Source organism: Salminus brasiliensis, chromosome 3 (assembly GCF_030463535.1).
Source record: "Salminus brasiliensis chromosome 3, fSalBra1.hap2, whole genome shotgun sequence".
Classification (NCBI taxonomy): Eukaryota; Metazoa; Chordata; class Actinopteri; order Characiformes; family Bryconidae; genus Salminus; species Salminus brasiliensis.
In genome coordinates, this window is record NC_132880.1 from 35,720,517 (window position 1) to 35,735,468 (window position 14,952).

Consider the following 14,952-nt stretch of genomic DNA (forward strand, 5'->3'; position numbering starts at 1 on the left):
GTGAAAATGAAATTGTTTTGCTGCCACCTAATGGTTGAGAGTTGGTTGACACGCATGCACAGAAAAAAAGGTACAGTAACACACAGCAGATTCAAAAAGGCACTTTTTGTCTTTATGTCACTTCCATGTCAAATGGATAACATATGAGAGTCCAAGTAAACAATGTAATGAAATGAAACCAGTAAAGCAATCAACAAACAGAAACGTGTCTTGTAGAGAGGGCGTCTGTCGTGTTTATGATGATTTGCGAAGACAAGCATCTTTCACCAGTCTGTTCTTATCAGGCCATCTCTCAGCGTGCTTTTGATCTGGAATAAGATGATCAGATAATCACTGAATTTGGTCTGGCCTTCTAAAGTAAACACAGTTCCTTCATTTTCATTCCAGTCTTCAGCAACTGCACACAAGAACAATGTGGACTTATTAATCTTTGCACTGTTTTGTTGCTTTCATTCGCATTGGTCTCTTGTTTCTGGTTACAATTTGGGTTTTGCATGAAATCAAAAACATGTTTTTGTGTATTTTGTGTCATTTTTGGATAACAATGCAGAAAGCTTTGAGAATAGGTTCATATTCTCATGTGCTTAGAATTTTGTAATGAATTGAACTAAAAGTGATATCAGTTGACCTTCATGCTCCAGGCAAAAATATGTTTTTTGGTAACAACTGCTGAACAAGCTTTTTTTTTTTTTGCAATACATCTCAAATGATGTTTATTTTGAATGTATACAGTTCTGAAAGAATGAGCTTAGTTGTTTTTATAAATCTAACAGTAGAATGATGGCGGATTTGTCTGTTGCAAAAAAAATTTTTGAGGTCATCTACATCAACACAGCCCAGCTTTTGGGGCAGTGGTGGCTCAGCGATTAGAGCACATGGCTATCGATGACAGGGTTATGGGTTCAATACCTGGGCTCAGCAAGCTACCGCTGTTGGGCCCTTAAGCAAGGCTGCCCACCATGCTCTGGGCACATGTGCTCTCTGTCACTTTGTGTGTTTGAGCACTAGTGTGTGTGTGTGTGTTCACTGCACAGATGGGTTAAAGGCGAATTGTATCTGTTTCCAACACAGAGGATGTATATTGTTGTCTTAATCTTGTCCTGCTAGCACTTTAACCTTTAAATAAAACCTATTTACTATAAGCTGATCTAATACAATATTTTTATTTTTCCCAATTTTCTGCAATATTATGGAACCAATATCCCAATCCACTCTGTACCACCCCAGTATCCCAGTACCCAGTACTGTGGTGAGAGCAAGGCCAATTGTGCTTTCTCAGGCCCCGGCTGCTGATGGCAGGCAGCATAACGCTGATTTTGAACCAGCAGTCCTTTGGTCACAGTGGCAGCTAGATCACTTGAAGCCACCAAAAAACCAAGCCTCTACCTCTACCGTTAGAGGTGCCATAAGCATAGGCACTGTATAATGATCATTTTGAAAATTAAGGCTAAAACCTAAATGTATCTGTCCATAATGTTACATTATATACATGCTAAAAAGTAATTGTGTGTATTTATGTATGTATATGTTCATTATCAGCATTTTTTTACATGAGGAACTGCACTAGGGTCGGCTGATCCACAGCATAAATATCTGGATGATAATATTATATGATGTGTTTTTATTGGCTTTATACGTGTGTACAGTACAGTGAAATCCTTTTATTTGCATAGCCCAGTTTGAAAAGCTGGGGTCAGCACTGCCAGTGCACCCCTAGAGCACAGAGTGTTAAGGACCTAGCTGAAGGGCCCAATAGTGGCAGTTTATTAGACATGGTTATCAAACCTATAACCCTGTGATCAATAACACAGTGCTCAAATCAGACCTGCAAAGACACAATGAAAGGAGACATTCCGAAAGATAATTCTGACCTAAATGTGTTAGCTTGTTTGGGATTTTTGCTATTGTTCTGTAAAGCTTGCCCAGATTTACAACAGTTGCTATGAAAGAATGCATTTGTGGGTGGAGCATGGACAGGTCAATTGTGAAGGCACTGTTCTGATTGGCAAGCAATTGCTCTGTTGCTTGTAATAGTCCGCTGCATTGCTTAAATCAGAAGGCCCCAATCTCTGTCCCCCAGGCCTGTGCTGACTTACTGGACACACCCATGCCCCTGAGCACTGGAGCTGGAGGCCCCAAAGCAGCAAAGGGTCTGAAGGAAACGTGGGGATGGCCAGCAGAGGAGGAGGAGGGAGAGGAAGAGGAGATGGAGGATGGTGAGGAGGAGGACCTAGGAGGAGCAGGTGGGGCAGAGTGTAGAGGCGAGGTGACGGTGGGGCCCTCCTGTGGTGGCTCTGGCAGTCTATGAGGGTGGGACCGGAGTGGAGGCAACCTGCGTACTATAGATATGGTGGGGCTCAACAGTGCCCCCTGGCTTCCCAGAGGAGCCACACGCAAGGCTGGTGAAGGGTAAGCCAGGAGGGCAGCGTGAGGGGCCAGATCACGGCGGGCATCAGAGGTGAAGGGGGGTGAAGTAACTGAGGGGCTGGAGGGGCCGCCGAGTTGAGGGAAGGAACCCCAGGGCCAGGGGGTGAAGGGCATGGCAGCTGGGCTCTGGTGGAGAGGGTCCAGTTCACTGGCGCAGTGACTTAAGTGGGACACCAGGCGTGCCCCGATGGGATCTGCAGACTCCACACCCTCCAGAGAACTGAGGTACCTCACAACCTCTCCCACACACTCCCGAAAACCCAGCGTCCGGTAGTCCACTGCCAGCGCACGGGCGTCAAAGTAGCCTGAGAGGAAGACGGTGTCACATTGTCATTGTACAATCCAACACTTCCTAACTGAACCATCCTTTGAAACTTTACGTGTTCTTTCTGGGATTTTTTGCATAAAAAGGAAAGATAGAAATACTGTGTGACAAACCAATGTTTAATGAACCTAGCAGGCCTATCGGTGGCCTGTTGGGGAATGGACCTAATATTTATAATGATCACATTTAATTGACATCCATCTGTCCAACACTGTGTGATACTTTACTGCTGAGGGTTTATCCAGAGAATACAAACATGCAATGCTGGCATAGTCACAATAGACAACCAGGGAGATTAAGTAGCATGCAAGCCTTTGGTTAGGCTGGTTGGGTTAGCTTTAGCTAGATAGATGACTTTGGCTCGCTAAGAGTGAAAAGATACAGGAATCACATCAGTCTGCTAGCATTACCCAACATTAGAACCTTTTAGTTCATAACTAAAGGGGATAAATATGGGGAAATATATTAGTTATGTATTAGTTATTGGAACATAATGGAACATAATGTATGAATACTTTGCACATGTATAATGTATGCCCACAAGAGCAAAAATTGCCTTTTTTTCTGGGACTAGAAAGCCCCGTTTGATCGCTTAGAGGACGTATTTGCATAAATATATGTTTCACTTCCTTTCTGTCATATTTACATAATATATTACATAGTATAGTTTCATAGTAGTTGCTGAATAATTCATATATCATTGATGTCACAAATCCATGTATCTACAGAATATCTACAAAATGTTACAGGAAAAAGCAAAAAAGCTCTTAACTCCTGTATTAATGTATCAAGATTTTATTCCAGGTAATGTATGTTATGATTTCTATTAGCCCAGTTATCATGAAATGTCCAGACAATGTAAAAGGCAGCTGCCATGCTCAAATAATATAGAACAATACATTTTTAAAGGAATACGGAATGATAAGCCTAATTTTAGTTAAATACATTACAGGTGTGTACGTGTAATTACCTTTTCCCCCCATGGCATGCAGCAGTTTGAGGTGGTCCACTGTCATTTGAAGAATCTCAGCCTTCTCCAGCTTAGATGAACCCTGAGGGGAAGTGGAGGAGATGCTTTTAATTGTCTGGATCTGACACATCTGGTTGGCATCTGCCAAAGATTATATATCATTACTGTAAATATATATTACTGCATCTTGACATGGTGTGAACATTTCATGGTGACTGGCCCAAAATTAATTAGGTCTTTACAATAATATACATTAAGTATTGTTTTAACCTCTTCTGTAAAGCTACTGTTGTGGAGTGGGTTTTTTCTATAGGACAGTGATGACATGTACATGTGTATACATAAAACTGACTGAGCAACTGCAGAATTATGGCATGTCTCAACAAGATCTCATAAAATCAGTACATAAATCTATAAATAAAGTGCACCCCAAGAAATTCATAACATTTGCACGAATATATTCGTACATGTTTTATGAGTTACAAGGACCTCCTGTCCAGTGGTGGCACTGTTTGCCAAATACATACAGCTCAGACTTTTTATGTACTACAAGAGAATTGAAAATCAGCAGCGCCACAGTATTCCGCTTTTCTCTGTTACAGAGCTTCAAACTAGGGGATTAATGGACAGAATAACGGGAGTGCAATAATGATACGAACTTCACAGTCTATGGTTAAGTTAAGAGTTTAGGGAAGGTTATGGGTAAGATTAAGTGTTAGGTTAAGTTAAGGTAGGGCTAGGTTATGAGTGAGGTTAAGTTTAGGTTTGGTTATGGTTAAAGTTAGGGTTAAGTTAAGGGTGAGGTTAAGTTTAGGTTAGGTTATGGTTAAAGTTAGGGTTAAGTTAAGGGTTAGGTTATGGTTAAAGTTAGAGTTAAGTTAAGAGTTAGGTTACGTTTAGTTTAGATTATGGGTAAGGTTTATTGTTGGGTTAAGGTTAGGTTATGGTTAAAGTTAGGGTTAGGGTTAGGTTAAGTTTAGGTCTGGTTGTGGTTAAAGTTAGGGTTAGGTTAAGAATTTGGTTAAGGTTAGGTTAGGGTTAAAGTTAGGGTTAGGTTAAGTTTAGGTTAGGCTAGGGTTAAGTTAAGTTTAGGTTAGGTTATGGTTAAAGATAGGGTTAGGTTAAGAGTTCGGTCAATGTTAGGTTAAGTTTAAAGTTAGGGTTAGGTTAAGTTTAGGTTATGTTATGGTTAAAATTAAGGTTAGGTTAAAGGTGAGGTTAGATTTAGGTTAGGTTATGGTTAAAATTAGGGTTAGGTTAAAGGTGAGGCTAGGTTTAGGTTAGGTTATGGTTAAAGTTAGGGTTTGGTTAAGGGTTAGGTTAAATGTAGGTTAGGTTATGGTTAAAGTTAGGGTTTGGTTAAGGGTTAGGTTAAGTTTAGGTTAGAATAAAATTTCACTGGTTGCTTTGTATTGTTCGCTGTTCAAATCATTTGATTTCTGAGTGTCTTGGTTGTGTCTGTATTGGCATATTGCTGCTGTCCAAACCATGTATCTCCTTTTTTGTCCCTTTTTAAGTTTTCCCTTTAGCTGCTCTGTACACTGTGTAAATAGTTCTGGATGAATGGCCCAAATGAAATGCACTAAATTACTTGAAATAAGCTCTTATTTTACATTAACATATATTCAAAGTTAAGGATGCTTTGTCTTCTCCTGTAAAGTCACTATTTTGGAGGTAGCTGTTTTTCATTGGACAGCAACAATATGCACAAGGGTTTAACTATGTTTAGTAACTTGCACACTGTCTGAATCCTGAATTGGCCTTTAAATCACATATGTGCCATTTCCTCTTGTCACATGGCTGCATGTCTAGCATTATGAAAAATGGACTGCACTTATTGTTGAAGTTTTATTTGTAGAAGAACGGTCCTACCTGTTTCTCAAATGCGCTGGGCACGAGTCTCCTCAGCTCGGACAGGCTGTGGTTGATCCTGTCTCTGCGTCTCTTCTCAATGATCTAAAGCAAGCAGAGATCATCGTTGAGTGTTGAGAGTACATCTTAAAGAAACATCTTAAAAGAGCTTCTGCCTTCCTCATTTGTCTGTACGTACTGGACGGAGCCAGAGGAAAGGAAAACTTCAACAAATTACTAAAACAAAAGAGAGGAACATAAAGATTCAGCGAGAGATAAACTCACCCCTCTTCTCTTTTTCCGGGCAAGGATCTGTGAGGTACTGCCTGGAGACATGGAACCAGTGACAGGACTGTGACAGAGAGAGAGAGAGAGAGAGAGGGGCGGGGGGACAGATCAAAGCTTTGATGTCATTGCATATTGTTGTCATTATTGTGCTTTAATACAATGCAGAAACACAGTTGCACATCATCAAACTCAATCTAATTTGACTTTGAGAGCAGCTAGACACAGGAGCGCCTGGCAGCGAGAGAGCTGGATTATTTTGGTTTAACGCGTTTCAGGACATTAGTTTCACTTGGCTGACATGCCACGCTTCATGCATCTTACAAAAGCATATTTTTTGAAGCCGAGAAGACACGATGATTACATATCTGTGGGGCATCCTACATCGCGTGCATTTTGGTTTCCTCCTCAATCCTCCCAGTGATCCTTTAGCATGGATCCGGTTTGCTTGGGCCCTCAGCTCCCTCTTCCAGGAACATTACACAGTGTTTTTGGCTTTGTGCTCCTGGTGATTTATTCATATGAAGCCATTGATTACAGTAAAGTGTACAGTAAAGACAGATGCACTGATTAGCTGAAGTCTAATGCTCAGCTAGGTGTTGTGGTGAGATTTTGTCCTCCAACTAAAATGTAATGGAACGATGGTATGAGACCAGAGGTCAGAACAGATGTTTGGTTCTTCAGACACACGTTTCTCACAGAGTTCTGAACAGGTTTCAAAGAGAAAATATTAAGAAACTCATGAATCTTGAATCTGCTCTTAATTTCTGTCCAAAACTGTGACCCAGCTTTTTAAAGGGAAATGAGAAAAACAACATGAGGGGAAAAAATGAAAAGGTCTCTGCGTTTATGCAAATGGTGTCGGCAAATGGACCACTTTTAATAAGAAGATGGAAGAAACTATGGGCAGGCGTTCCTACTGCTCTGACGCGAGAAAAACGTATTGGTAAATGACTAAACTCTAAATTGCCCAAGACCTTCTCAAAGATAACCCTCATTCCTGATGGAACATCTACAGTCTGCACTTATTAAAAGCAGTTCACGTCTTAAACCCTGTAAATATCAAACACTTTATTCGTTCACCGTCCTTCATAACTACAAACTTTTTTTTAACTACTGCTGTCATAATTAACATTAGTTTTCTATGCCCTTAAAAAAACCTTGTGGGACAAAATATGCTTAATATGATTATAAATATTAATAGTTCAGAATAGTTTCTGCATTAGGATAAAAGACAGAATAATAAACTTTGGTTTTAAAGGGGTTAAACAGGAATTAATACAAGTTATAGAAAGTTATGGTACGACATCCAGACCTTCATTTATTACTATCATACAAATATTCATGCACGTGAAATGCTGGCTGGAAATGTTCAAATGGGAAGAACTTTTAGCGGCATCTTAAAGCTCAGCAATATTGCATAGTGCATATTTCAGCATCTTCTGCAAGTCTGGATAGGCTGTTATTGTGCTTCTATAGGAGCACACTGTCGCTGTCTCACAAAAACTTTGTAATATTGAATTGTCAACTTTACAGGCGAAGGAAACACACTTCTCATCTTATCATGAGATTTGAACACAACTGCCAGGTTCATGTCATGTCACAAAGTGAAATGCGCTACATATAAAATGAATTAATAAATAAATAAAAAAAGAATGAAATCAAGTTCTGCTCTGCAAACAGACTAATGTACAATAAGACTAAAGCACTGCAGTGCCAAGACTGACCAGTCAGCAAAAACAACAGCTGTCTTTTCTATCCAGCCCAAAAAAAAACAGCTTTCAAGATCAAGACCAAGCTTAGCTCTTGATTACAGCACACAGCCAATGAGCATCCTTCAGTGCAGTCTTCAGAAAACCAACCAACCAACTGTTCCAAATGCTGAAGTTACAATCTTGAAGTTATGCTCTGCATGCAAATGTTAGGACTTCCGCAATATGTATGAGAACTCGGTCCCATGTACTGGGCAGTGCGGCTCCGCAGGACGGTTTATGGGTCAGTGATGAAGGCCCTGGTGTGTGTGAGCTCAGTTCTCACCAGTAACTGTCCTCCTGTCCAACATCGATCAGCTCATCCGTGTCCGAGTCTGGAGAGCTGTAATCGTGGGGTCTCTTCATTGTTAAGTGTCTCTCTCTTCTCTCAGGATGGCCAGAAGAACCGGTGGACGAATGAAGAACCCTTGATCCTGAGGGTACAAAGTTTTCAGCGGCGGTGGACTTGTGCGTCTCCTGCCCTCCACAAACAACTGAGTGTAAAACAGACAGCCTGTGGTGCCAGCACGCCTCTCTCTCTCTCTCTCTCTCTCTCTCTCTCTCTCTCTCTCCCTCTTTCTCTCTCTCTCACCCTCTCACCACAATAAAGGTTCTAAGTTTAGGGGACTTTATTAGTGCTCTCCCGCTCTTTCAGTCTGGTCCTCGTCTCCCTTCTTCACTGGACCCCCAGTGCTCTGCCACTTGCCAAGTCACATTCTCTTCATCCCTTTTGTACAGTGGCACCTCTCTCTCTCTCTCTCTCTCTCTCTCTTTCTTTCTCTTCCTCTCTCTCCCTCTCCCTCTGTCACACACACACACACACACACACACACACATTACATTCAAAATCTTTCTTGTACTCTCTCACACACTCTCTCTCTCTCTCTCTCTCTCTCTCTCTCTCTCTCTCTCTGTCACACACACATACACACACTTTTCTCTCTTTCTATTTCTCTGTCTGCTTTCTGTCACTCTGTGTTTTTTACTTTTCTCATTTCTCCCTATTTTTCTCACTTTTTCTGTTTTTTTTCTCTGACTCATTTTATTCTCTCTCTTTCTTTCTCTCTCTCTCTCTCATTCCTCCTTCTGTTTTCCTGATTTCTGTCTATGTCTTTTTCCCTTTCTCTTTTTACTCTTTTTCTCACTTTATCTCCTTTATTCTCCCTCTCTTGCTCTCCTGCCCCGCTCTCTTTATGTCTCTCTCTCTCGCCCTCTCAGCAACACAGGCAAAGTCTTGCACTCTGACAGAGTTGCCCGTTTTGGCTCTCTCTTTGTTTTTAGTGCCCCACTCTTTCGCCCTCCTTCCCTTCCCCTAATCAGCCGTCCCTCTCTGTCTCTCTGTCATTTTTCTCCTTTCAATTAGCTCATTCTATCTTCCGCCTCATCTCTCTCTCTCTTTCTCTCTCGCTCTCTCTCTTTCTTTCTCGCTCTCTCTCTCTCTCTCTCTCTCTTTCTCTCTCTTGTTTGCTCTCTCTTTAATTAGTCTCTTTGCCTCTTGTTCAAAGGACAATAGAAAAAGAGTTGTGGGAACGCTGGCTTCAAATTGGACTCGCTCTTGCTTTCTCATACACACACACACACACACACACACACACACACACACACACGCACATATACTCCATAAGTACTGGGGTATGTGAATATGTGAATAGAGCACATTTTGGGGGATTACTACTACTAATAATTGTAATAATAATAAAGAATAATAATAAATACATATTATAATAATAATAATAATTAATAAATAATACTAATACTGATGATTAATCAATAATATAGCAGCAGTTTAGTTTTAGGCAATAAACAATATGTAAGAACATGTTTCTTACATAGCTTTCAACAGCCATCCTTATACCAACACTCTTCTGCCACTCACATCATTTGAGTGGTCCTGGACAAAGAGGGTTATCTACGTTCCTTGTACACACACTTCATTCACACTTGCTGCCACTGGAGACTTGCTTGCTTGTCACTTGTCTGTAGTGGGATTTGAACTTTTGAATTCTTGAAGAGACGTGAAAAGACATGTAAATGTAAATCTAATGCTGTAAAATACTGTATTGCCAGCATCCCATTGCCTATGGATTAAAGACTATAGCCATGGCCATGCTGAAGCACTGCTGTGAGACTTTACCTATTTGTGCAAGTTACCTGTAGACTGAGGTACTGAATGTTAACTGAACGACACAGCTACAGAAAAAAAATGCTTATTATGTAATGCCGTGAATATGTTTTAAATGTAAGTGTTTAAGTGTAAGGCAAACTCTACTGATGTTCAAAATAGCTGTCTTTGGATGCTCAAATAGTAGGGATTACAGCCTTCTCAGCACGTTCGAAAAATGCATGTTATGGGTGTGATAACAAGAGGGTAAAATCCTTACTAGGGCAGTGTTCACATTACCAGGATGTTACTCAGATCCGATTTTTTGCCTTAATGTCACACAGATCTGATTTTTGCAGGGCTGTGTGGATCTTTTTAAATCAGATTTGTGTCGCATTCATATGTGGTCCTAGATCAGTGGTGGCAGTGGTGGCTCAGCGGTTAGTGCGCCGGGCTATCAATAACAAGGTTGTGGGTTCGATTCCCAGGCTCGGCAGGCTGCCACTGTTGGGCCCTTGAGTAGGCCCTTTACCCTCTCTGCTCCCTGGGCGCTGGAGTTGGCTGCCCACCTGGGTGTGTGTACTCACTGCCCCTAGTTCACTAGTGTGTGTGTGTTCACTACCACAGATGGGTTAAATGCGAAGACACATTTCACTGTACAGATATGTATTCTTGGGCATGTATATCAGTAGAGTCTCCGTATGTATTTCTGGGCATGAATTTGCGACATGAATGTGAACAGTCAGATCTGACTTTATGTACCTATTTGCTTGTACGCATGTGCTTAGTGCTGTTGGTGATTGGGGGATGTGCATGAATGTATGAATGTGAACAAGCGTGCCACTTCAGGGACAGATGCGTTTACTCTTCAGACAGTTACTGCTCACTTACATTTATGAATGTGAACCCTCAAGATTTTCAAATCTAATCTGAGCAAATGAATAGGAATCGATTAATGAGGCTTGTAATGTAATTTCATCATCAACTGAGGCGGAGTTACGGATGCAGCAGAACTGATTCTTCTACCACTTGGGGGCACATTGGCCAGATTTGAAACAGCAAAAGTTCAATTTATCAGCATAAAAGAGTATGTCTGTGAAAATATGGATAAAGATTTTCCAGTATTTTATCCATAACATTTTAAATATAAAAACTCTGAAGACCCATATAGATTTTCTTATTATTATGGACAGTAAATAAAACTGTTATATTTGTTGTAAGCATCATAACACATAACTCATGGCCTGGCCTGACATTAGTCATAGTTCTCCATTATCTAATTTTATCTGATCATTTTTCTACTGATCGGTTCCTCTGTCTTGGTGCCACTGTTGCCACTGGCTTACACCCAGATTTCTGTATAGCTGCTTTGTGATAACATTTGTTGTGAGAAGCACAATATAAATAAAATTCAATAGAATTGACTACCTGTGATGAGTTTGGTGTGTCCATGGGGTTTCCTCTGAGTGCTCTGATTTTGTCCCACCTCCCATAAATACATATGGTAGGTGAATTGACTATGCTAAACTGCCCCTGGATGTAAGTCATAGTGAATGGATGCGTGTAGTACCCTATGAAGGACATATTCCTGCTTTGTGCCTATTGATTCTGGCTAGGTTTTGAACCCACCCTTACAAAAGACGTTTATTCAAGTATGCTATTAATATTCCTCAAAAACAAGTATGTTTTCAGTTTACTTTTCATGTACTGATCACAGTTCATGAGACATATTAATTTAAATGATCCTGAAGTATACCTGCATATACTGACAAGTGTACACACAAGAGTAAGTTTATTTGGCCTGTACCTGTGCTTCATTATTTGCTCTAGATATAAGCCTTTCTGACACATACAATACGTTTTAATGTAAGTGGCATGTTTGTATATGTGTAGTCTGCTGGTACTGTATATGATAGTTAAGTTGAAATGTACTGAAGTACAGTAAAGATATATTTCAAATATTTCAAAAGAGTAGAATATATAAGTATACAAATGTAAAAATAAAACCTAAGTAGTAATTATGGCAAGTTCACTTAAAAAAGCAAACCTGCTGCATAAAAAACTATTTAAACTTGTAGTTTACAGTAAACTTAACTATATTTAGTGGGCCAGGAAGTACTGAAATAGCACTCTTATGAATACACTAGTAGTAGATTAAGTATACTTATCGTAATAAAGATATATATATATATATATATAAGTATAAAAATATACCTGTACTTTACTTATGTTTACTTAATAAAATAAACTTTAAGTATACTTTTTTGCAAGGTTACCATGACCCTGTCCAGGTAGAAGATAAGAAGATCAATTAATAAATTAAATCGTACAGCCTGATTCCTATCACCACCATTTAAATAAACGTTGAACATTTTGAAAAATCTGTGGCGTTCTCCTTTAATTGTTATGATTGTAAATATTATAATATTTATATCTTGTATTTAACTTACAAATAAACCCTATTAGCCTTTTCCAGTCAGTTGTGTACATCTGTATCCAGTTTTCCTTTCTGTACATCACTGGTTCTATGTATGTGCCTAGACATACAAGCACACTGCTTGTATGTGTGTGTGTGTGTGTGTGTGCCTGTGGGAGTATGTGAGGCTGCTGCTGTTAGCTGGGTATTAGCTGCATAAAGACCCTCACTGCCTTCAGCTGCTGCAGTTTGCTCAGTGCTGTGAGAAGGAGGTGGTGGATGTCATTAACAATAAAGCGGAAGTGTGGCGTTCGGCAGTCGCCAGAGGCTTATGGTGTGGTGTGTGAGTCAAGATGAGTGTAAGAGATCCCCTTTTTCCTCCATCCCCCCAACTCCATCTCCTTTCATTACCAATCCCTCTTTCGTTCGGGTCTGGATCTTATTTCGAACCCTCCGCCTGAAAAACAAGAAGAAAGCAAGTGGAGAGAAAAGAGTAATCTATGAAGTCGGGCCTTCATGTGTCTCTGTTGTTATTTTTATCATCCCTCCACTTCAAAGCTTTATTTTCCTCTCCTTCGTTCTGAATATTTTTCTTTCACTAGACTCTTTTGGCCTCTTTCGCCTTTTCCTCTCATTCTTCCTCCTCGTCCTTCTTTTCTGCACCTTTTTGATCTGCCTTGTGTCACATTTCCTCTTTGGAGGACAAATGAAGAAGAAAGCAGGCTGAAAAATGAGCAAGTAAAAAAAAAAGGACTAGAATTAGGCAGACAAATAAATAACATAATTTATAAAAATCTGTTTGGAAGGGGAAAAAACAGAGGGCAGAAAAGAACAAACGGAGCGCTGGCACTGAGCGGAGGGAGCGAGGGGGGATTCAGAGAGATTTTTGGCGCTTTTGCTCGGCCACTTCAGTGCTTTTGCTGTGCCCTCCCTCCTCACCACAACAAGGCCGCCTCCACAATTGAAATTAACAAGCTCATATTTTTACGAGTCTCACACACACACAAAAGCATATGCGCACATGCTCGCTCACACTCCGGCTTTCTCTTTCCTTTGCACACATGCATGTGCATACGCATACTGAGCCAAATGACATTATAGCCTACAGTTTTGCAAGCAATCATCATGCAATCGAGGGAACTTACTGTATCTAACCCCGCAGTGCATTAGTCATTACAACCTTCATGCATGTCTGTATTTCCTTTGTGTGTGTTTGTGTTTGAAGTGACAGGCTTCCAAATGGGGGTGTATTTCCTTAACTAGATTAAGTTAAGCTTTGTTCAACAAACAAACAAAACGTTTAAGCTGAATGTACTAAAGAACATTAAGAATGTACTTGAACAATGCAAACCCATTAGGGTAGAATAACTCATTTTAGGGCACCGCACAGCTTGATGTAGGGCGTGTCCGTGTGTCTTCGCTAGCGTAATGATGGGGAAGGTACGCCTTGCGTGGCCTCGAAATGTGCAAATGCATGTACTAAGTCTCTTAATTAATCATGGGTGTGTTTTGAGCTTAACGTGCAATAAACCAATCAGCATGTCACTTGCCATTCCCTTTATGAGACTGACTTTGGTGGATTGTTATTTCAGTGCTGCAGCAGCAGGGTGTACACCCGTTGGGCACGCGCCTGTGTTGACAATTCACTGCCAGGATATGCCAATGAAAGCCTGACTGTTGACGTCTGCCTAGGTTGTTTTCAGTCAGTGGAGCTCCCGTGTTTTTCGTTGCCAAGATAACAATACGCCAGAAATTTTAAATATGATGATGTTTTTAACTGAAAATTCAGTGTAAATTCATTCTGATATCAAAAACCATACCTTATTAGTTCACATGCCTGGTCACATGAAGCATAATTAACAGTACCAGATTAGTGGGGAAAAATGTAAAAAATAAAATAAAATAAAAATACTACAACAGAATATAAAACAACTGAATTCAACATACTGATACGTCACTTTGAGAGTGACAAGAACTTGCCTTGTGTCAGGTACATTCTAGTTCCTAATCTAGCAACAGCTAGCTGGAAAACAGAGCAAAAGCATCCTAACTAATGAAAGCAAACACACACACACACAATCACACAGCATGTGAGAGTGTGGAGAGTGTGAGAGTAGGCTGGTTGTCTCTGACAGTTTGAGAGAAAGGCTGCGGCGCTGTTTACCCACTGGGCCCTGCCCGCCTCATCCGGCTCCCTAAAGATAAATACGGAGGGTAAAAGCCAATGAGGAGAAGCAGAAAGGGCCCTTTGTGGCCCCTGGTGAGGTCCCTTTCAAGCCCCGTTCCCACAGTGTGAAGCCCCCGATAGAGGGCCTGACTGCGGTATCTCTGGCTGGTGCCGAGGCCTAGACGGGCCCGTTAGGCCTCACCAGGCCACAAGCAGCCATTGTCTGTCGCCACAGAAACCAGCGTCTTCATGTCAGACATGTTTTCTGTTTGTTTTCTTTTTTATGTCTTTAATGTGGCCGGGGGAATGTTTCCTCCCCTTTGTCCACCCCCTACTCCCCCCACCACCCCGATCTCATCCGCATTTCTTCCCCCCCTTTTTTCTCTCTCCCCCGAAACGCTGTCGTCCTCTCCCTGTCTGTCTTTTTTCCCCTCTCGAAGATTGTCATTTGTAAAGCTCTTTAGTAGTAGACAGGCCCTATCTTTGTCGTGGTGTTGCGGTCTCCTTCCCTCTCTTTCTCTCTCTTTTTTTTTATCTCAGTTTATGAGGTTTTGGCACAAGACGCTAGGCTTTTTTCTTGCTTTGAAAAAAAAAGGCAAAAAGAAAAAACAAAAAAGCAACTCTAAAACAACAAAACCTACCCCCAAAAGAATTGTGCC

The 14,952-nt window shown here is 40.8% G+C and overlaps 1 protein-coding gene across 2 annotated transcripts in view; it reads right to left on the reverse strand.

The window, feature by feature from the left end:
- Window positions 1–90: 90 nt before the first annotated feature.
- heyl (hes related family bHLH transcription factor with YRPW motif like) overlaps window positions 91–14,952 on the reverse strand; it is a 44,189-nt gene continuing 29,327 nt past the window's right edge. Inside the window, exons 2-6 of one of the 2 annotated variants that reach the window (XM_072676010.1) lie at window positions 7,896–8,043; window positions 5,859–5,925; window positions 5,595–5,678; window positions 3,723–3,804; window positions 91–2,732 (exon numbers count right to left, since the gene is read on the reverse strand). In XM_072676010.1, the coding sequence (XP_072532111.1) occupies window positions 2,053–2,732; window positions 3,723–3,804; window positions 5,595–5,678; window positions 5,859–5,925; window positions 7,896–7,975 (993 nt within the window). In that variant the 5' untranslated portion in view covers window positions 7,976–8,043 and the 3' untranslated portion in view covers window positions 91–2,052. Of the gene's footprint in view, window positions 2,733–3,722; window positions 3,805–5,594; window positions 5,679–5,858; window positions 5,926–7,895; window positions 9,383–14,952 lie in introns of those variants that run through there. The other variant, XM_072676009.1, reaches the window with a different exon arrangement.